Below are 24,263 nucleotides of genomic sequence, written 5' to 3'. Positions count from 1 at the left end.
CAGCTTCAGTTACAAATGTAATTAAAATAATGAATGTTCTAGACTGTGGCTATGAAAATTAAGATGAATGTGTCAATTAATAAATTGGTTTTTAAATCAACAACAGCTTCTTCTTAAATAAACAAAGAGCCAAATTTGGCAGCTTCCCCCAGGGGCCACTCCAACACCTCATTCGGATTTAATCCAGATAGAACTTGCCATCCCTTCACAGTCCAAACAAGTGTGTATTCTTGCTCTGACACCTTCTTCTGCTCTGCTCCCAACCTCACCCTGGACCACTCCACAGAATCTCATCTTCAGTGCCTCCCAACCAAGGCCTTAGATTCATGACAGCGCTATCACTTCCGGCACACAAAGCTACCTAAGTGTCTTAGTAGGCTCCCTTTTGTCTCTGTCATGGCGTGCAAAGCCATCAACTAGATTCCTGCCAGTGAGAGCCTTAATACCTTACTCTATTGTTTATTCCCCTTTATGACAGCTCCCATCCCGAGCAGATTAAACATAATATACATTGCCATGTTCACAAGGCCCTCCATGAACTGTTCAGCCCTCAAGGAGCTTCTCTCTCCAACAAGTTCTCAAGATCAAGTTTTTTCTTGCTGAAAGACCCCTGATGAGGACAAAAACCAAAACATAAATACAAGAGTCAAAGTGATCACCTGTCCTTAAAAGAAATGGCATGCTGCATATCATAGTTCCAGGAAGTCTTTATCTATCCCCTGTGCTTTCAACCCCCTCTTTATTAAAATATATTAAGGATCATCTTTAAATTGAACATGGTATAAATTATATCTCCATGAAATGCATCTGTGGCTTTACATCTGTGTGGCACAAGATGTGAATCCAATATAAACAGTGAACATTCACTTAAGGACAAATAGATGACAGATAGATAATAGATAGATAGATAGATAGATAGATAGATAGATAGATAGACAGACAGACACATAGATATTCCTAGATGTTAGATATGTAGATAGAGATGATGAATAGAGATTGATAAAGATAGATAGATAGATAGATAGATAGATAGATAGATAGATAGATAGATGATAGATATTCATAGATGATGGATAAAAGTACGTAACAGTATAGATAGATAGATAGATAGATAGATAGATAGGCAGGCAGACAGATAGGCAGACAGATGGATGATAGATAAACACACTGATGGATAACAAGATAGATCGATCTAGCCCCTGACCACACAACGCAAACACATTGCAGTAATCACAGCGTCTTATACAGAAATCTCAGGCAGCTCCCCACTACTTGTAGCTCAACAACAGCAAATTTATTTCATGATTTTAGGTATTCGTTGGTTTCTTCACACACCTTTGCATTTCTGAACAAGGTCCCATTGAAAATCACTCGCACAACTGAGAATAATCTACAAGCCCATGGGAAAAGTAAAGTTCCTTTCTCTCAGAGATGTTCAGCCAGTGATACTGTCTCTAAAATCCATCTACCTCTAAGGTGCCAAAAATGAAGTCATGTAATTTTTTTAAAGTAAATCAAAGCGAGAACTGTAAAGTAAGACATCCAATATGGGGAAGGAAAAGGTGGAAATACTGTGAATTACCGTAATGTGAGGCATCCCGAGGACAAACAAATGCACATTTATCTTCAGATAAACAGATGTCTGACTCAGCTGGTAGCAGAGGCCCTCCTTCATACGAACCCAAAAAGACCATTTTGGCAACATTAAAGTATTTTTGAGAAGCAATTACAATACATATCATCCCTTCGTATTTTAGCCGGCAGCCTCTTGGATTGTCAGTGTTTGCCATAAGACAAGTAATCCCCAGCTTAGTTATTTTTATTTAAAAGATTCCTACCATTTCCATTTAAATTTATTTCTCCCATAGCTTGAATATTCATTAAATATTGAGAGGAACTGGAGCTATGGTAAGAATATATCCTAAGAGAAAATGTGTGAGAAAAATCATTAGACCCTCTGGCAGGCCTGCGTTCTGCTGGTGGCAGTCATTAGCGGGGTTCATTTGGAGCCTTCTTTCCTCACTGTAAGTTGCTGCTTACTGGAGTGCATAGTCGAATAGCATAGAAATTAACAGTATTACCTAAATTGAATATCTGTGATCATGTGTAGATCAAATTTATAGTTGTTTAAATCACAAAAGCAGCACAGTCTAGCATCTACCCACATCGAATGCCTACTGTAGTCTCCCAAAATCCAGATGTTCTCAAAATATGTTAGCAATTCACATTAATGGCTACATTCTGAGAATCCAGAGGGTGAAACAAAGGAGCACATTCAACTCTGATGCTTGCCTGGTCACTCTCATCTCCAAATCACAGAAGCAGAGTGCAACAAATGAAAAATAAGCAATGGGCAAACAGACACTTTCCTTGCCTCGATATTTGCTTTTCCTTTCTTCTTTAACATTTGTTTGTGCTGGCTGAGGTGCACATGTGTGCGTGTGTAGATGTGATGAGTGCGCTTGGCCATTCGTGAGTGTGTGGGGTGAGGGGCTGGCATCAGATGTCTTTTACCATCACTCACCACTCCATTTTTTGAGACATGGTCTCTCACACAACCTGGAGCTCACAGTTAGGGGCAGACTGGCTGGCCACTGAGCCCTGAGATCACCTGTCTCCACCCTCTCTACCGTTGGGCTAGGGACACACCAAAGGACCATAAGGCTACTACACACTAGGCCTCTGACATGAGCTCAAGGGACCCAAACTCAGGTCTTAACACATTTATGGCCAACACTTTGCCCACTAAGCCACTCTTCCAAGGCCCTGATTTTCCTTAGTCTCAGTATAAGACAGGAACAGCATCACACAGAAGGATGAGTCATATGTAAGCCCATTCTAAACAGCTTAGTTTTGTAAGTGTGTGTGTGTGTGTGTGTGTGTGTGTGTGTGTGTGTGTGTGTGTTTATTTGTAGGAGGGTATAGCCATGGCACTCATTTTAACACATTGAATGTTGAATGACAATTATTTTTAACTTAGAAATTTTAAGAGCAGTAGATCCAAGAAAGCCTCTAGACCTTTAATCAAGATATACATATTGGCTGACATTTTACAATAGGGTCTTTTAGATGTTTCAAGAGAAAAGAATTCCTGAGAATGGATTAAAAAAAATAGTTAACGGTACTGAATTTGAACTGCAGAAGTTAAAAGCAGGCACATTTACTTGGAATTTTCTCATGGGACATTGTGTCAACAACAAGACTGGCATTCTCCATGATCAAAGAACTCTGTGACCAACTAGGGTAGGTAAAAACATGCATCAGATGACAGTAGAACGCGTGTTCACCAGAATATTAGAAAACACTAGGCAACATGATGAATTCATGTGTTTGCAAATAACTCAGAACATGCAGAAGAAATGAGATGTACAGCCGTGGCACACAGGAGACACCTCAATGAAGTTACTTTGGAATTAAGTTGTAATGGAGAAGGGTTCTCTCTGATTATTGACAAGAGGAGGTCAACGCACATACCCAAAATAAGAGAAGGAGACTCAAGAGCACGGAAGGGCCAATATTTGGAATGGGTAGAGACATGTTAGCATGCTTCATAAAATTACACACAAATTTTTTAAAGAAAGGCTTTAATATTATCACATTTCTCAGAGTAAAATTCGAACCTCAGATTGCATATGTAATAATGGTTATAAAGTAAATACATAAATAGTGCCTTTGAGCCTAAGAGGCCTGGCTGTAACTGAAACACAGAGATTTGAAGTTTGTATAGCAAGTCTTTATAATATTATTAGTATACTATTTATTATAAGTAGTATATATAAGTATAATAATATAAATTATAATAATTCCCCATTTATAAGAAGGGGAAGTGCCCTGCAATTTAGTTTTCAATAGCACTAATGGTAAAAGGGTTTAAAATGACAGAAAACCAAGCAGCCTTGAGTCTCCACCTCTAAATACACAATTATTATTTTCATAAAACAAGAGGTATCTTTACCCTAATACCCTAATTCATAGGATAACACGGATTTAATACTTGAATGAGTAGACAGCCTCCTCTTAAAATAGTAATCAGTGCCCAGGGGCCACAGGTGACTCAGTAGGAGACTGCTGCCTGTGGCGTCCCACACACTTACCAGCATCTGCTGTCTGAGCTGCCTGGCCAGGATGCTGTCCTGAAGAGCATTCTCCCGCTGAGAGGCATCCGCAAGGACATTCGCTGTGGTTTCAGCTTCCTGAAGCCACTTGACAAAGTTCTCCAGGTCTCTACGACAGGTCTGCACTGTCCGCAACTCAGCTTCCAAGGCACTCTGTCTGTCAGCGATGCTGAAAGAAACAAGGGCACAGCTCTGGGACTTACAAAGCGACATCGTACATCATATGCACCCAAGACAAAGTTAACAGATTGTTTCAGGGGAAGTTCCATCCTTTTAAGCCATCAAATGCAACTGTGTGGTTATTCTTCTATAGGCATAAAATGATCCTTAAGGAAGGTGCCTAGTGATTGGTGAGATACCAGCACAGACACATAGAATATTAACAAAACCACATCCATACCATAAAATAATTGTCCCTGCATGTTATATATCATACTTGAGCATTTGCTATTTCTAATAGAGTTATGCCAATAACTATGGGCTGCCATAAAATGTTTATCAACCAAAAGGCAATATCAAATATATTCACACATCACTCACTGAATGAGAAAGGGGAAAAATCAAAATAAATATTTAAGATTTAAAAACAAATAACGTAGGGGCTAATGTGTACAGCTCAAAGATATAGCACTGGCCTAATAGTCACAAATCCTCAACGCTACAAATGAAATAACAACTTTTGGGCTTTGCTAATACAAGTAAATACAAGTTGATTTAATAATATTTGATTCAATACACTTAAAACCATAATAATATTTAGTAATGTTAATGTGATACTTAACAATATTTGGAAGACACTGGACAAACAAGCTTTCATGAATATTTCATAAGTTCTACATCAAAACTACAGCACTGAAAGTTATGTAAATCGGACAAGATACACACCTGTAAAGTCAACATTTAAAATTTTATATACCTCAAAGCTTAAAAGTGAAAAACAGACAAATCATTTTTCTTTAATGGGTCCTGAGCTGGAAAAATGGATGGATCTGTTACCAACAGTGCTTGATGTACAATCATGAAGATACAAGTTTGGGTCCCAGCAAGTAACAGGCCAGGTGGTCCATAAATGCTTGTAACTCCGCTTCCAAGGGGTACAAACCCTATTCTGGCTTCTATGCAGGCAGGCAGGCAGACAGACAAACAGATAGATAAGCAGACAGACAGACAGAAGAAGGACAGACAGACATTCACACACACACACATAATAAAATAAATATTAACTAAAAAAATAGGCACCAACAATTTTAGTCCTATTTATTTAGACCCCAAGAAAATTAAAACTGCACATCCATACACAAATGTTTAAAACACTATTATTCAGAACACTGAAACCCCACCACAGCTCATCATATGAAGAACGAACTGATCAACGGAATATTATATGCAAATAAATGAGCAATTACTCAATCGTAGAATGAAAAAAAAAAGGCCTGATAAACAGTCTAGCATGCATGTATCACAAATCCAAGTACCAAAGGGCATGTACCGCGAGTTCCCACATCTGGGAAATCTCTAAAGCAGATAACACAGAGAGGGTGGCTATCCCCTAAGACCACAAACAACCCAAACAGGACCTGGAGAGTAACATACAGTCCATGCAAGCAATGGAATATGACTCAGAAACTGAGACAAACCATGTTCTATGACATGGCCAGGCTCTCAAATACACTCTGCTAAGTGAAAGAAGCCGGATACAAAGGAGTTCAGTGAATCCATTAATGAGACATTCTGGGATGACATAATCAGGCCAGCATTTACTCCATAAAATTCCACTAATCACACTTGTCTAGAAAAGAAACCCAAACTACCTGTGGTAGTTTAAATAGGAATGAGGCTCCCAAAGGCTAATGTACATGAATGCTTGGCCCATAGGGAGTGGCATTGTTAGGAGGTGTGGCCTTGTTGGAGCAGGTGTGGTCTTGCAGGAAGTATGTCACTGGGGGTGGGCTTTAAGGTCTTATAACTCAAGTCCAGCCAGTATGATATGCTCTTCCTCTTGCTGCCTGAGGATCAAGATGTAGAGCTCTCAGCTGCCTCTCCAGCATCATGTCTGTCTGCACGCTGCCATGTTTCCTGCCATGATGACAATGGACTAAACCTCTGAAACCATAAGCCAGACCCAATTTAATGTTTTCCTTTATAAGAGTTGTGGAGGTCATGGGTGTCTCTTCACAGCAACAGAAACCCTAACTAAAATACTACCCTGCTTGGAACGTGCTGCCTTCTATAACTTATCAACAAGTTCTTTTCCCAACTTTTTCCTCTATGTTTCTCCCAAATCCTCTTCATGTCCAAGTAACATGTTTCAGATTTTTCTAGACTATTATTGACAGTGTGATCATGTAAAATTTTATACTCATGTTATAGTGTCTTTCTTACCATCCCCATTTAACAAAATCAAACCTTCTTTTAAAGTCTTTGAGACTATGTTTTCTCAGTTAGGTTTCCTTACTCTGGACCAGGGAGCTGCTTTATATAGAAAATAAACATGTGTATTCTAGAAAGGTCCTTAGATTCTGATCCAGTTTCACTCTAAACTTTGATAATATATAGATTTTTAATCTGTCCACTTATTCTACAAACTACAGGAGAAATTGTTTTCCATATTTCCACATTTCTCAGAGTCCACCCTGCGTAATTATGGTGGTATAAGGCAGCAACCTAGTCATATGCCTTTGAGATTTGTCCCCAGATGCCATTTTCTCTAAAGACCCTAGAGAAAGACTATATCAAACTATATACAGCATGAAGGGGGAAGATTCCAGGGGGAAAAAAATGAAAGAAAGAAACAAGACTTGCAACACCAGGAAACACCAAAGGGCTCTTTTATAGTGAGAAAGAGGATCAGAGAGGAGAGAGTGTGTCCACTGTTCTGTAATCCTGTATTAACTTGACAAAACTTACAAAGGATGCACTGAAATGAAATAAGTCAAAAAGGGAAAACAAAACCATGAAATCCAAGAAACAGATTGCACATTGAGAGAAAAAGACTAGACTTAGTCAATGTGGTTGGTGCAAGCAGGCTCAGAAAGCGTGGCAGCCAGAGAGATGCCTTCAAGATAAACATATTAGAAGTGACAGATCAGATCGCTTAACATGACAGACTTTGTGGAATAAAATGCCAGGCCACTGAAAAGACGAGAGAGGAATTAGCAACAGGAACAAAGAAAACGATGCATTAAAAAACAAGGCAAATGCTAGCTTCAGATAAAACCAAAGAACCAAAGGGTCAATGAGAGACCTTGTCTCAAGGGACCAAGACAGAGAACAATACAGGAAGGTTCTGGAACTCTCCTCTGGCTTGCACCTGAACATACATGAACACACACATGGGCATACACCACACATACTCAAAAGCAATAAACCTTATAATTATAAAAAAGGAACACTGAAATTTAGACTGTGTTTATCGAAGTGTAAATGACATTTGTGTTACCATAATGAGTTACAGTGAAGGATATATGCATGTGTGTGTTTAGCTCAGTAGTGGAGTGTTTACCCACTACAGGCACAGACCTGGTTCCTAAGACCACACAAACCAAAAGGACAAAAAAAAAAAAAAAAGTCCACATATATATGTCACTTTATGTTCTGATTTCTGAAGTTAATATAATTTATATGAAGTTTCTAAAAGAATGCAGCTCATTTAGTCCCTCCATGTTTACTAAATTTCTGTTTCTAAAATTAGATCCAAAGTTAGTGTTGTATACCGAATATTATAAAAATCATTTATCCACCACTAAGAAATTATAATTTATCATAAGAAAAATATGATTAAAATTAGAGGTTCAATTATATATATATCAGGGACCTAATTTTGCCTCCTCTGTCATTTGTTGGGGACATGGCTTAGGGTGAACCATTTAAAGTCTTTAATGAGGGGTTGGAATGGACCAGTGAAAGAGCCATTTTGGACTCTCCAGGGTCCTTTTCAAACTGTACCATCCATCGCTGAGATCACAGAGGCAGCAGGAAGAGTTCTTCCATTGTTGCCCCATCCTAGCTTCCTATCTCTCTTCATTGAGAACCTTTACTTGCACAGGAAATGTGACTGGAGAAGAGAGAAGCAGAACACAGAACGCAGAACGCAAAGGGGATGGGAGGCACTGATCCTGGGGCTCCTACGACCACTTCTGGTACTGAACTCATAGTCACCTAGGCTCTCAAGGTCCATGTGTGGGTGGGCACACACGCATGTTAGTGTGTGAAAGCCAAAAGACCAACTGATGTCATTCATGAGATGCCATCTACTGTTGGTGTTGTTTTGCTCTGCTCTGCTTTGCTTTGCTTTGTTTTGTTGGCATAGTCTCTCATAGACCTGGAACCTGCCGTGTAGGCTACACTGGCTGGTGACCAATCTACCACTCTCTGCCCTCACAGTCCCAGATTACCAGTGCACACTACCGTGGCCGGATCTTTTCACAGAAAAACAAATAAAGAAACAATTCTAGTTCTGCAGATCAAGCTCATGTCTTTATCTCAATTCTCGATTTTTCTGAGTCTCAGATAAGACCAGAAAGAAGTAGAGGAACTGCTGAGAAAAAGGTGAGAGGGTATAGGGAAAGGAGTGTATTGTGACTGGAATAAAGAGTTTTAACTTTAGGAAATTTGCGTTTAAGTGACAAAGGCAGGGCCTTTTTTTTTTTTAATCTAAATCTATACACCTGTAAAATTCAAAAACAATGTAAGAATAGGCTGAAAATGTGTAAGATATAACATTTGAAATCTACAAAGGGGACTATAGCTAAAACACCTTTATGTTTCAAACGAAAGAAATAGTTGACTATAGACACAAAGAAAACAGGGACAGCTTCACAGGGAAGCTGTAAGGACATCCATGGGTGACAGATTTGTTATCATTTATATAAAGGGAACTAGGATTTTCTAAAATATGAACTCTTAGCTCTCACATGATATCTGCAATAAACCTCGCTGTGAGAGTCTATAAAATAAGCCAATAGCCATTTTGTAACATAAAATATGGCCACCTACATAGCAGGCTTTTGAAAATGTCACTTTAAAGATGTTAGGCAGTATTTGGTATTTTAAGCTATAAAATACAATATACTGTTCAATGAAGTGTGTGCATACTGATAATTGGCCAAAGAATATTCTCACACGTACGGGTCTTGTTTTACAAAATGTGAAAAGGGTTCTTAGGAATGCCACAGTTGCCTGTTGCTAACTTTAATGTTTTAAGAGGTGGCCTCCGCAGTGGTATAAGATTAAATGCATTCATCTCTTGAGGGGAAAATGGCAGCACAAGTCTGAATCAATGTTTCTTAACCTTGTGTTGCCTTGAAAACAAAATTAACATCTATCTGAAATACATACTAACACATGCTATGGGGGAGAGGCAACCACAGTGAACAGTGAGCATTGTTGCTTGTGATGATTGAGTGTGGTGACTGGCCTTTGCCACATAGAAACAGAAGCGTTGAGACATGCAACACAGCACGCTGGGAAAGCAAGAACGGCCCAGGATCTAACAAAATCAGTCCTTTTATTTCAGAGTCCCATATGTTCCAGGCTGCCTCAAACTCCCTGTGTTTAAGAGGATTGTCCTAAAACTCCTGATCTTCCACCAATATCTCGTGAGGATTACAGGTGATTGTGGTCATGCCCAGTTTATGTACCGCTTAAGAACTGAACCCAGGACTTCCTGCGTGCTAGACAAGCCCTCTATCAGCTGAGCTATATGCCCATTTCACAGCCTCAATCTTCAGTGTACACGGAACTTCTGTCAGTCCATATAAACTATATAAGTCCATGAGGAACAATGAAAAAGACAGCATCATATCAAAAGAAGAAAATAAAGTCATTTCACCCATCAGTTTGAACTGTACGAATGACTCCTAATCAACTGATAATCCTTAAAGTTTTATATTATTTTCTTCCCAGGATGGTTAGGTTTATGCTTTAGCACAAGGACACTTGAATAAAGCATTAATTAAGCAAGTATGATGATTTCACTAACCAAGATAATTGGATTTTTGAGAAGTTTCGTCCACAAATAAAGACTGAGTGTGTGCCTAATGCATTCATTAAAGCCGATAATCCAGCACTTTATCTTTAGGATCAGTAGAAACCACTCAGAATGGCAAACGAGCAGCTACAGGCTCTGCTTTCTGCAAATCAGCCACACAAAGCTCTACAGAGTGTGATGGCTTACAAGGAAGACACAACAGCACGATAGCATCTGGTTGACCCTTTGTGGAGCACAAGCCTAGGCACCAAGAATGTTTATATGTGACTTCTGATCTCACAGTAGTCCTATACATCAGACGTGGTCTCCATCTTAGAATCGGGAAAATGGGATGAAATAACTTGTTCAGGGTTCACACCCAGGCACTCTGCTCTGCCTGCACCATCCTGAAAAATGCCTTAAAATGGTCATTTGTGGGAATAAGGACAAAGACCGTAGTTAATTAGTGACTCTTGAGAAAACATTGCATATAGTTAGAGTACCTGATTTCCTTTATAATCCTTCAGCACAATTATATTTATATACATGTATATATATGCACATAAAATGTTATTTTATCTATGCAGAGTGAAACTATAGAACTGAAATCAGACCTAAGTCAGACATCCACAATCCAGAAATTGCTATAAGATGAGTACTCCTAACCCAAACATCTAAAATACTCTGAAATCTTGAAAAAAATTTAGTATTAACATGATGCTATAGTAAACAATTCTGTTTCATTTTTAAAACTACTTAACATGTTATATAAATTATCTTCCAGTTATTTGTATGTTACATATGCATTTTTTACATAAATATGCATTTTAATTACAGTGCTGGGATGGTATGAGGCCTCATGTGTGCTACACTCCCCAACTTACAAGGTATGTTTAAAACATAATAAATTTCATATTTCAATTTGAGCATCATCTCCTATATCTGTCACTATGTGTCTGTTACTATCTTCCAGTCTAAACCACTTCTAGTCCCAAGCATTTCAGATAAGGGATACTCAACTTTGCAAACACGTTTTGACCATCTAAATTTGCAACAAATAATTAGTGAACGGGCATTAGAAATGCAAATCACAGAACTAAGAGTTTTTGCATATTTGAAAATGACTGTGTCTACATTGCAGATTATCTCCAGGGAGGCTTGGGGAAACAATCAAACACTAATATTTACCCTGCTAAGAGGAAGCCATTCACACTGAGCTGCACAAAGGCTACAATAGAGACCCTCACATCAAAGGGCAGATTTCTGTTATCAGGGTGCTTGGGATTTTGACATGGTAGATAAGGGAATGAGGGCCTTTAGATGTGAATGGTCAATTTCATCTCGTACCAAACATCTCCACTGAAAGCTGATATCAAATTTCATGCATTATAGCCACTAACATTGTTGCATACCCAAGGATGATGCCCCTCACCTCCGCAGAACTCTGCTGACAATGATGCGTATTCAGACTTCAGCTATGAAGTAAGAGGAAGTGATGACAAAGGCCTGGGGGAGCCATCTGAGCCCTACAGTAGGGCTATATTATTCTCAGGAGCCCCAATATCTTTAATCCAATCTGTTCTCCATGCACAGGGCAGATAAGAACCAGTAAATAGAATCACAGAGAGATCTGAGAAGCAAGCGCACAGAGCGAGCGTTCCCCAGCAATAGCTGACATTCTGATAACACAGAAGACGATTTAAATTCTTGTTAAAGGAAGTAAGAGCCTGGCTGTGTAGTCAAAAGGGCCCGAAATTCTAACCCCAGCTATGCTTGTGAGCTGTGTGACCCTGGGTGTCTTTACAATCTCTGTGCTCCCGTTTACTACCAGTGCAATGCTGACTAAAGATGCTTCCTGTCTCCTGAGGCTGCTGGGAGAATCACAGGAGAGCGGCACGAAGTGCTTATTGCAGTGAGCAGCAATGAGAAGCCGCTCAGACCCACACACTAAACTCGCACCGGGCACTCACAAGAAACAGCAGCTCATTAAGTTTGCCGTGCACACTTCAGAAGTCAGCGCATGGGCAGAGCCGTCAGTCTTTCGAAGTTATCGTTGGCATTCTGTGTGACTTTGAGCACCGGCACTTAACCTCACTGAGCTCGACCATGTTAGGTTAGGCCAAGTGTTCTCAAAGCAGATGTTAAGCAGACCCGCCCCAGAGCGGAGGTGGAGAAACATACTCCTGTTTCTAACTCTAACGCTGAAGTGCACAGGGTGTAAACAGACAAACAGGGTACTCCATTAGGAATATGGCTTCAAACCTGATGCAGGAAGGTTGCATGTTTGATCCCAGTCTGAGCCATATTGCAAGTTCGGCTATGTTAGTAAGACTGTGCCCTGCCCCAAATAATTCATTAGCTAATTGATTAAAACTTTGGTTGGCGGGGCAGGAAAGTCTAAAAGCTTCATATGCAAGATGACTTAAAAAGTTGAGAAACACCAGTCTAGAGTGCTGTCTTAACACCACCAATGTCAAAAAACACAGAAGAAGGTTAATATAATCTCACACCTTGCTTAAGAAAATGGGGAATGATGTATGATATTCCCGGGCGATGTCTACTTTGAATAGCTAAAGATTTGAAACACACATAATTTCAATACAGAAGCCCTGTCTGTCATTCAGGAAGGATTCTGTGAGGCACAGTTTTGTTGTATTTTCCCAACTGCATGAATAACAGCATTATCTAAATCATATCTAAGTATTAATATGATTTTTTTATTTCTGAAATACAGAAAGAGAATAAAGTAAAGCAAGTCCTTGCAACTATGAGAAAACTGGGGCTCTGTAGCCATCTCACCTTTGATAAATGAAAGATCACCTTGGGATATAATTTATTTTTAATTGCCTCTTCCATCTAATTTAACTGCTGATATGAGCTAGCTGTCTTAAAGTATTTACAAAGGAAAGGAAAGAAAAGCCTCAATGATGCACAGCAAAGCAGACTGCACATTTCAAAGTGAGTGTTTTAGAGCTGCTTTACAATAAAAATAAAGTCATGTGTCTTACTCATGGAATTTCTAGAAACTGATAAAAGAGTTTTAAGGACTATTTTACTCACCACTGTTTTTAATTCACTTTCCTCCCTATCTTAGTTAGGAGATCTAGCCAAACAGTGTGTCACGAAAAAACAATATGCTGCTAAAACTAGCAAGATTGCAGCCATTTACCTGTAACTTTTGGCGAAGTTGTGCATTTGTTTGGCTATCTCTCAGGAACCTGGGTTGATATCCAACACACATGCATTCTTGTGTCTCCCTTTGTTATCTTCTTCAAGGAGTTTTCAGACCCATGTTAAAGAATCTAACTAATAATGACACCTAAAGGTCCAACACAGTGCATTCCGCCAAGCCTATCACCCTGAGAGAGAGATCTAGAACTCAAGAGGTAGATAAAGACAACCAACTCCTGCAAGTTAAGCTCTGACCCCTGTGGAGTGCAGTGGCACCTGTGCACACACATACACACATGCATGCACACACATATACACACATGTGCACATGCAAACACATGCACGTGCACTCATGCAAACGCGCACACACAATTTAAGACAAATCTAGAGCCAAAAATTCTTTCATATTAAGTCACCACTAAACTTTTAAAATTATTATATTATAAAATTCTCTGATATCAATTTTATCCACCACAAAATGAACATGTTTTGATATCAAAATAATTTTCAGGAAATTTTGTTTAGCATAGAATGGATGTTTAGGAAGATATAATTTTGCTTACATACAGGCACTTCCAGTATGATGTATAAAATAGATAATTTTTAACTGATGATAAACAAAACCATGCAATCTGAAAAAATGTTAACCATTGCTTGTGGTTTCTCAAACCCTACAAGATTAAGTGACCACAGCCCTCTCTTATGAACACATATGCCTTTTCAGGCCATTTCAGACATACTGGCAAAGACACTGATGGGAAGAAAAGATACAGAATTAACCAAAACTCTGTACATAGATTATCTCAGAGGTCAGGTGCTAGAACTATAGTGCCTGGTCCTCATTCGATTATATCCCAGCCAAATATCACACAATATTATAGTAACAATTAGTACTAATATTACCTTGAAATGGTTACAACTATCTGTGTTCTATACCAGAGAACTACAAAATGTATTCCAAATAGTACAGAGAGGGACGAGAAAATAAGAAAACGTCTTTTTTAAAAACACTACCAAGGTTTATTTAAAGAAAAACAGTAAAATTTCAAGAAAATACAAAACTACACACTCTGCACAAAGTATAATAATGTAAAATTGTTCATCACAATTTAAAAGTAGAAAAAAAATACAATCTATTTCTAGTATTTGTCTATTTAGTTTCTTTCTGCAGGAAAGCCAAGGAAATTGGATCCTCAAGCAGGCAATGTACATGTTCCTGCCAAGGCTTTCAAGTTACCTTTGTTTGAGATTGATCCATGAAGTTTTCAAGTACTCGGTGGTTTCTTTCACATTCCTTGTGTCATCACTACTGTATTCTTCCAGAAGTTTCTGCAGGACGTTATCAAATGCCATGAGGACGCCATCGCCAGAACCCAGCTCTTGAAGCAATAGCTAAGGTGTAAGTCAAGGCATAGTTAGAACTGGTCTCTGAGTAACTAGCACTACCCAGCACTGGAATTCCTGGAAAGTTTCAGCACATTTTAGACACAGAAATCACAAAAAGAAAGCAAAGGGACAAACTCTCAAGTTTAAGCCAAGATAACTGAACCAAAATGATTCTAGAAGTAGGAAAAAGAAGAAGAAGAAGAAGAAGAAGAAGAAGAAGAAGAAGAAGAAGAAGAAGAAGAAGAAGAAGAAGAAGAAGAAGATTTTCACCATGGCAATCTGGAGCTGGCAGTTTTGAGAAGTAGACACCCTCATCTGACCTCCACAGCCAGCAGCACCCATGCACGCATGCCCACCCTCCCCAACACACATGTAATAACTTACAAATAATAATAAAAATCCATCTTTAAAAGAGAATGCCAGAGAAATAGGGTACATAGTGGGTGATAATGAAAATTATTACTCATTGAGATATTGGACTTCCTCAAATCATTTGACTTTTTCACTCTTTTTGCTGTACATCTTATCCTTGCAGAACACGTATCACGTTAGAATACACTGAGTTCTGCTATATGTGCTTGGAGACCTGCCAAAGACTACCCTGGTGGGAATCATCTGCCCCTTACTCCCTGGATCACTCTGTTTGCAAAGGTAACAGTTTGGATGGACCACGGTATCTTAAGCACTCGCCTAAATAGCTACACAGATGCTCAGTGTACCATCACTTTACAGGGTCTGAACCCTGGAGAGTCTCTCAATCAATCAAGATAGTTCCATGAAAATGACAGCAAATGTCATTTGCATCTGTAATGTTTTTGTAGCAGTTGTGAAAAAATATCCATCTTAAGGTTTCAGAAGAAACACACACATTGTTCACTAGAGTAGCAGAGAATCAGTGCACAGTGCTTGTGAAAGACTGGTCTCAGACCCTTCCCCTCCGCAGATGCCAAACCTGCGTGTGCCCTTTAAAGTAATGGCATGGTTCTTGCACAGTAAGCTGTGCGCACCCTCCAGTATATTATAAATCTCCTGTAGGTTACTTGTATTGCCTAAAACAATGGTTCTCAAGCTGTGGGCAGCTATCCCTTTGGAGCCTAAATGACCCTTTCACAGGGATCAAATGGCAGATATCCTGCATATCCCACAATTATATTATGATTCCTAACAGTAGCAAAATTACTGTTACGGAGTAGCAACAAAATATTTTCCTGGTTGGGAGGTCACCACAACATAAGGAACTGTGTTGAAGGGTCACAGCATCAGGAAGGTCAAGAACCACTGGCTTAAAACAACATCAGTGCTTCATAATCAGTTGTCACATTGTTGTTACACTGAATAATGACAAGCTAACAAAAAAAAATCTATGTGTGTTTAGTTCAAAATCTGTACACACAGATACCACAGACGTGATGGCCAACTGCATTTTGGGAACTAGGATGGAAACAATGTTGATCATTTTTCAATTATCTTCCTCTAGTCACATGTACAAAAACTTTGCTATTACTTTGGGACAATCAGTAAGAATGATAAACACATAGACAATTCAGAAACTAACAGACTTGGTCAGTTGGATTTTAAAGTATACCCGCGAGAAGGACTCATGTGCAGAGATTTAAAGCATTATTGCCAGGTTTTCAATTTGCTTCCCACATTTTTCTAGATCACTATATTCTTCCTAAACATACATTTTCATTTCGGGCTATCAGGAGGGCAAACACAGTGTTACACCAAAGTGTAACCACATGTCCAACTCAAGACATTGTCTAACTGTAGAAGGAATTCTTAAATAACACACTTTAAACCTTTAAGTGTTCAATATTCTCAGCACTATAATGAAACTGATCACAAAAGCTGTTGCTGCTGATTACACAGACATTAGTGAAACCACACTTACTCACAACCTGACTAGCATGCCACAGAAGCACTCAAATGAAAGACTCAAGAAATTTTATAACTAAAAACAATCTCTCAAGTCAGAAAAAGCATCAACGAATTAGGTTTCCTTTGTAGAAGCCAATTATGCCTCCATTTGTGCAGACACACACTTCTCTACATTATGTCTTTGCACGTCTTCCCAAAATACCAAAAACCCTGTGGTTAAAGCCGTATAGATTTCAACATGTATGTATGAGAACTTGGGAAAACATGAGAGCCCCTTCTTATAGTCAACAATACGAAAGAAGTAAATTCAACCCATGACACCACCACCAACTAGCTAAAGAGTCTTACTTGGTTGTCAGACACTTGTTTGCTAAGCGGGTCGCGCCGAGCCTGCTGAAGCATGTAGAAGCGTGCCTCGTACTTCCTCAGGAGCTCCTCGGTGTCCTCCCTGTGGTCGTCCCACTGCAGGCTGTCCACAACCATGTCTTCCAGCTGCTGCTGCCGCAGCTCCACACCGTGCTGTGTGCTCTCCCACTGGGCCCTCACCTTTTCCACTGGGGAACGGGATTGAAAAGAAACCCTTTAAAGCAACTGCCAGGGGAGGAATACACTTGATCCTAAACTGTCATGCATAGGTCTAGAGATGGAGAGAGGGGAATAACACATCTTAAAGGCTTTAATGTGTGTCTTCCACAATATTGTGTATACGTAGTATAATGCATTACTATATTTTTTAATTTATTATAATTTATTCAGACTATATCCTGATTGTTATCCCCTCCCTTGTATCTTCCTGTTCCCACCTTCTCTCTCTCTTCTGCACTATTCCTCTCACCTAGACCTCTAACAGAAGGGGGCCTCCTCCTCCACAACATGACCACAGCCTATCAGGTCTCATCCTGATAGCCTGCTTCCCCCTCATCTGTGTGCTTGCCAGGCCCCCACCAAGGGGAAGTGATCAAATTGGGAGGCACCAGAGTTCATGTCAGAGGCAGTCCCTGCTCTCCCCACCACCATGGAGAATGAGCTGTCCATTGGCTAGATCTGAATAGGGTGGTGAGGGATGGGGGGGGCTAGGTTTACTACATCCATTGTCCTTAATTGGTGCAATAGAGTCCACCCTCTCCCCTCCACCCCCCCCATACATCCAGAGTTAGTAAATACCATACAACTACATGCAGGGGCTGGAGAGATGGCTCAGGACATATGCACAATATGTAACAACACATATTACACATTGCACTGTTATATAAATGTAAGTATATAGACATATGGTTCTGTAATCCATGCTGGCTCCTACTTGAGATTCTACTGGCTCAGCTTCCTGCATGCTGGGTTTATCAGCCCGTTCTACCATGCCCAGTTGGCCAATTTTTCTTCCTTCACTGTGGGGCTCAAACCCATATCACGCAAAAAGTAACCACTTTACTGATGAGCTACCACCATGGCTCTTCCAAGTTATTTTATTTATATTAAGTCAGTCCTTCCTGTGTTTCCCGGTCTAGCTTTGAACTTGCAACTCCCCTGCCTTGGTGTCCCAAGTAGGTTTGTTTATATACAGGCCTGTGCTACTTCAGCCAAACATATTTCTAAAACTATTCCTTGAGGGGACTTGAATACAGTTTATATTAACTGCACTAATCATATAATAACAAAAAAATCTATTAAACTGATTTTAAATTAAGGACAACTCCCTAGTTTGCGTACACACAGAACCTGGTGTGGCAATGACAAATCCGAATAGCTCTCTAGGATAGGAATTTAACATAGAGACACAATCTCCTTCTGCCTTCGAATGAGAGTCTTTCAAGCAAAGAACACTTTTTATATTTGCTCTGCTCTGGCATGAGGCCTTTCTGACAGGTGATGTTTTAAATGTTCAAGTCCAACAGAAATGAGCAAATTGCAAGTTCTGCATTCCTATGAGTTCAGTCATAAAATGCCATGCTGCCTCTTTACCTTCCTGCCCCACGACTGGCTCTTCTTCCTCTCATTCTTGCTTTCTGTGTATCTGTCTCTACATGTTTTATCTTTGCCTTCCCTCCTTTCCCTCTCCCATATTCTCTCTTCTCCTTTCTTTTCTTTAATATTTTTTACATCATGGTCTTAAATGAGAGCGTTCCATGTACATTTAAACTCTGGTTCCTTACTATAGAGAAAGCTCATGAGGATAGGCTGAAGTACCAGTCAGTAATGGTTCTACATCAGCCCACAGATGCCAAACACAAGGCTCAGTATGTTCTGGATGCTGAGCAACCTCAAGGGCACAGATGAACAAGCCCATGAAAAACTAGGACAAGACCTTAGCTGTGGATCTGGCATGACCCTCAGCAGTGCTGCTTCTACAGACGGCCCAGGGTCAGTTCCCAACCCTGACACAGAGGCTCACAGCCACCTGTTACTCCAGTTCTTAGAGACTCAATGCCCTACTCTGCCCTCCATCATGCCAGCGCACACTTGGGGTGCAGGTTTACATGCTCTACTTACATGCAAACAAAACACATAAAATTTTTTTAAAAATATCAGATTGTAGTTTGGTTACAATGGAATATTCTGGTAAAATTCTTAAGAGAACATGATTCTTGTAAATATAAAGCCATCAATTTACAGTTGTTCAGAGGCTGAGAGACTTCGTGTCATGAACTCTAGTAAACTGTTCAATGAGTTATAATTTTAAAAAATTGTCCACTGAGATCCTCTGCTGTATGCTGTTTTAATAATGTAAAGAAAGCACCGAACGTTTTAACTCAAGGGAAGGGAAAACCAAACTATCCTTATATAACACTTGAATTCTCAGCTGAATACTCACATTAAGTTCTTACGGCCAATTCTACTACTGATACAGTTCATTAATTTGAATAAATACAAACTAAAGAATCAAGTGACAACAAATATCATCAGTTTGTCATGAAAAATAATATACAAATCATCTTGATGATTGTAAATGATGAACATAAGTTACTATTAGTGGCACCCAAGCTCATAAGGGCTCTTCATGTACAATAAGTAATGATGAAGATTAATCAGTTGGCAAAGATGGGAGAAGAGAGGGAGGAGCAGGAGAGAAAGTGGGGAGGAAAGATGTCCAGGAGATAGAAATCCTAGTTGTGTGTGTGTGTGTGTGTGTGTGTGTGTGTGTATGTGTGTGTGTGTATGTGTGTGTGTAAGAGAGAGAGAGAAAGAGAGAGAGAGAGAGAGAGAGAGAGAGAGAGAGAAACAGAGAGATAGGTAGACAGAGACAGAGACAGCTGGAGTTGTAGCTCAGCCAAGAAAGTGTCTTCCTAGAACCCAGGAAGGCCTAGGGTCAGTCAGCAACATTGTAAAAGCTTGACTTAGTGACACCAGATAGCAGTCCAATTGTTCAGGAAATGGAGGCAGGACTATTAGAAACTCAAGGCAAGTTTGTGGCCAATCTGGACTTCAAAAACAATATTCTATTAAAAAATAAGTCCTGGGCTAGAGAGATGGCTCAGTGGTTAAGAGTGCCACCTGCCCTTCCAGAGGTCCTGAGTTCAATTCCCAGCAACCACATAATGGCTCACTACCATCTATAATGGGATCTGATGCCCTCTTCTGGCATGCAGGTGTACATGCAGGTAGAGCACTCATATACATTAAATAATTTTTTTTTAAAAAAACATCCTGATAAGGTGATCAGAAAGCAAAATGGAATGAGGGTAGAAATAGTTTGTTGCTGGGAACAACCCAGTGAAGGAGGAAAAATCACTCCAGAGTCGCCCATTATAAAAGGCCCATAATCAATCAACTAACAAAATCAGGAAGATTGAAGGGAAGTGGCTCTTGGAGTAGAAACAAGTCAGTGCCACCAGTCGCTCAAAGTTCCCAGCTACTGATCCCCCTCAGTAGCCACATAAATTTTTTATATTTATTTATTTACATACTTGCCCTCTTATTAGGTTTTGAAGACAGAGTCTGCCTAGTGGGAAAACCAGAAAGTGTACGGGTGAGAAAATTAAAGTAGCTAAGAGATCTACAGTGAATTTATGCAGAATGCGGCTGCAGCAGGACCTAAAGACAGAAAACACAGTCCACTGGAAAACAGAGGAGGGCAGGAAGGAGTCAAACAAGAGCCAGCACTTCAGCTGCGGAGTAATTTCACATGGGAAGAGGAGACCAACATTCAAAACAAAACAAAACAAAACAAACAAACAAACAAACAAAAAATGTGAGTAAAAATAGACAGCTGGAAATGCCAAGAGGTTTGAACAGTGATCCAGACCAGGTTGGGATCTGCGGGGGACAGGGCTGAGGGCAAAGATTGTGATAGCCATCAGAGCCCACTGTTGAGAATCCAGGCGTGGTCCTGTGTGTCACACAGACGTAAGATGCTCAGCTCAGACACTAACTCCAACAGAGACACCTGCTTGTTAGTGTTTCTTGTGCTCATTTTATTGGCTGTTTAATTTTCTTCTTAACTAACGCATCCACACACGACAGCCAACCACAAAGCATGAATGGAGTGAATTCTGAGATATGTTTAACTGAAAGAGTGACACCCAGTTTTAGGGAGTGAAGCACATTGGCAGAATGGATTTGTGCGAGGACTTTGCCTAGCTTTGTTCCTCTTAATGCCTTTTTTTTAAAAAGCCTATCATAAAAAAAATATCAAATGTAAGAGTCCAGAAGGCAGGTATGAAGAGGGTCTCAAAAAAATGAAGAAAAAAAAAGAGATAGAAAACTATTTCCTCCTAAAACAAGAGTACTAACTACCAAATAACATTGACTTCTGGTAGAATAATCTTTGAAGGTGCATGTGTGCACGTGTGTATGCGTGTGTACATGTGTGTGTGTGTGTGTGTGTGTGTGTGTGTGTGATTGTTAAGGGAAGTGGCTGATAACATATAGACTCTTAGTTTGTTTTTTTTAACTTACATTTTTCTGTGATTGCTGTTCTCACGTCTGAGCTGGAAGCTTTGTTTTTCAAATTCTGAGCCAATGTAAATACAAAATCAAGCTGAGGATGGCGCTGTTCTAAATCAGCCTTCGTGATCTGTGAAGAGATGAGATCCAAGAGGATTAATGCATCATACAACAAGACCCTAGGTTTGTACACAGGTTCGGTGGTGGTAGGGGTACATGTTCTCCCACTAAGGGGCAATGAAGCATCCATAGTGTAGTAGAGGAAGGGCACGTGATTTGGGACCAGAGGCCCTGGGTTCAAATCTCAGGTCTTCCATGAGCCACCAGGAAAAACATCTGCCTTTCCCATGTTGCCCCCAGCTCAGTTATATTAAGTCTAAGGAAATTAAATCAAGGAACTCTCACTGATAATGTTCTGAAAACATTAGCAATTATTGCTGCTGACTCCTATGTTCCTGCTCTATAGCAGATATGAACACACATTGGATTCCCTACAACAGTTGTTCGCAGCTTTGTAGGGTACAACCCCTTTGGCAAACCTCTATCTCCAAAAATATTTACCTTACAATTCATAACAGTAGAGAAATCACAGTTATGAAGTAACAACAAAAACAATTTTATGATTGGGGTCACTATAACAGAAGGAACTATACTGAAGGGTGGCAGCATCAGGAAGGTTGAGAACCACTCGTCTAGAAAGGTGGTGGTGGTGGGGAACAGGGGGGAGCGCATGCCTTTAATCCCAGCACTTGGGGCAGGGGGGGGGGGGCTCAGAGGTAGGCAGAGGCCAGCCTGGTCTACAAAGTGAGTCCAGGACAGCCAAGGCTAAATAAATAAATAAATAAAAAGGAGAAGAAGGATGAAAGTGGCCTATTAGAAAAGCAACAATTATACAGGGGGAGGAAATCCCCCTCAGGCACAGTCATAGCGGAGGGGAATAAGGGGAAAATGGGAGGGAGGGGAAATGGGAGGATACAAGGGATGGGATAACCATTGAGATGTAACAAGAATAAATTAATAAAAAATTTTTTTAAAAAAAGAAAAGCAACAATTACAATAACTACAAACGAATCAACTTAGACGTAAGCTACTCTTTTTTTATGGACTATGTGTCTTAGCTGGTAAACATGGTGGGGGTACAAATTCCAGGAAAAGTTGGTCTCCTTTAATTATAGAACCAATAAATACCATAAAATTAGAAAACACAACTCACAGATAGTACATACAGTATGCCAAAAGGTCTGTCCAGCCGGCTCCCTATGAGCTCACCACTCCTCTAGACTCCTACAGGGACAAGGATTTCCACATCAATGGCTCCCACACCAGCTCTAGCACCCATGGCATGCTTCCAGGAATGCTGCTGGCTTTCTTCCCTCAGCACAACAAATTCAAAACTAAGTCCCTCAAATGCTCATCTGGGCTCCACTTCTCCTCCATTCCCATTGCTTCTCCTGAAAAAGGGATCATCTCAGCCACTCACAGCAGCCTCGTCCCTTGATTTAAGCATCTCTTGCCTCCCACTCATCCTCATCTTTTACAAAAGTGAAGCATTGTTATCCATAGCTCCCAGCCACAATGAGGAAAACAGAAATGGCAGGCAGTGCTTGTCACCGGCTCGTAGACTCTTTAAGTCCCCGGGACTGTGCACAGATTTCCAAGTCCCTCCTCAAGGAACAAGGTTGCCTTTTCCAAAACATCACTTCCTAGAAAAAAAAAAAATTCTTGCACAAATGTTAAGCCTTAAGTTTTCTTTTTTTTAAATCAACCCCAAGCTCCTACCTCCTGTCCCCTACATAGGATGTCATTCACTTTATACCTCAAGATCACACCTCCTGTTCCCATGGCTACTGAAGCAGCCCCCTGCTCAGCTTGCCTCTTCTAACAGGTGGCTGACACTTCCGTGTGACATTTATTAGAAACTGCTTGGTCAGAGAAGGAGGAGGGGAAAGGGGAGGAGGCTTAAGGAGGAGGGTGGGGTCTTAGATCAGGCTATAAAGTGACTAAATTAATAAATAAATGAAAAAGAAAAAAAACAACCTTATAGAACTTCTCCAATAATAAATACAATATTTGATGGACAAGTTTATATTGGTGAGTACAGAGGATTAGTGAAGCATTTTTCTCCTGTTGTTCTTGGTGACTCTTTAACTTTCTATGATTCTAGTGTGGGTACAGGTGGCAGAATGAAAGCAGCAGACAATGCGTTGATCTTTGTGAAACCAGTTGAAACCTAAACCACAAAGATTCTGTGGCAGTGGTCTGAAACTTTACTCATCCTTAAGTCCCTAACGAGGGTGTTTTTAAAGAGTTGTCCACAAAAGTCCTTTCTGTGGGTAGTACCCTAATTTTTTTTTTTAATTTAAAAAGAACAAGAAACCCACAATTAAAAAAAAAAAAAAACTGTTTTATCAGACAACCCTGTGTACTTGATGTGCCCACATCCTTGGCCTCTTAAAATACTGAATTTCAGTCTTCCTAATGCCGTGACCCTTTAATACAGTTCATGTTGCGATGACCCCCAACCATAAACTTACTTTCATTGTTACTTCATAACTGTAATTTGCTACTATTATGAATCCTAACATAAATGTCTGTGTTTTCAGGTAGTCTTAGTTGACCCCAAAAAGGGTCAAGACCCAGGAGTTGAGACCACTGGTTTAGAAGCTCAGTAATATGGGAGTAAGTCAGCACTTATTTCACCAGATTATTATGAGATGGGTAAGATAATACATGTGAAAAAAAGAAAATGTTCAACACCACACATTTAGCACTTAGCAGCTGCTAGCAATAGCTATTATTTTATTATGCATTTCAGTCTAGAATATTCTTTTCAGCATTACTCTATAACAGATAACCTACAG

At 39.9% G+C, this 24,263-nt stretch overlaps 1 protein-coding gene across 8 annotated transcripts in view; it reads right to left on the bottom strand.

The window, feature by feature from the left end:
- Positions 1–24,263, bottom strand: part of UTRN (utrophin) — a 490,767-nt gene that overhangs the window by 234,429 nt on the left and 232,075 nt on the right. For all 8 annotated transcript variants that reach the window (XM_084777015.1, XM_084777016.1, XM_084777011.1 and 5 more), the window contains 4 exons: positions 21,415–21,532; positions 16,870–17,075; positions 14,492–14,646; positions 4,095–4,284 (listed from right to left, as the gene is read on the bottom strand). In XM_084777015.1, the coding sequence (XP_084633141.1) occupies positions 4,095–4,284; positions 14,492–14,646; positions 16,870–17,075; positions 21,415–21,532 (669 nt within the window). The remainder of the gene's footprint in view (positions 1–4,094; positions 4,285–14,491; positions 14,647–16,869; positions 17,076–21,414; positions 21,533–24,263) is intronic.

The sequence above is a fragment of the Acomys minous genome (genome assembly GCF_964271855.1).
Source record: "Acomys minous genome assembly, chromosome: 3".
NCBI classification, from domain to species: Eukaryota; Metazoa; Chordata; class Mammalia; order Rodentia; family Muridae; genus Acomys; species Acomys minous.
This window is presented reverse-complemented; position numbering and strand designations above follow the sequence as displayed.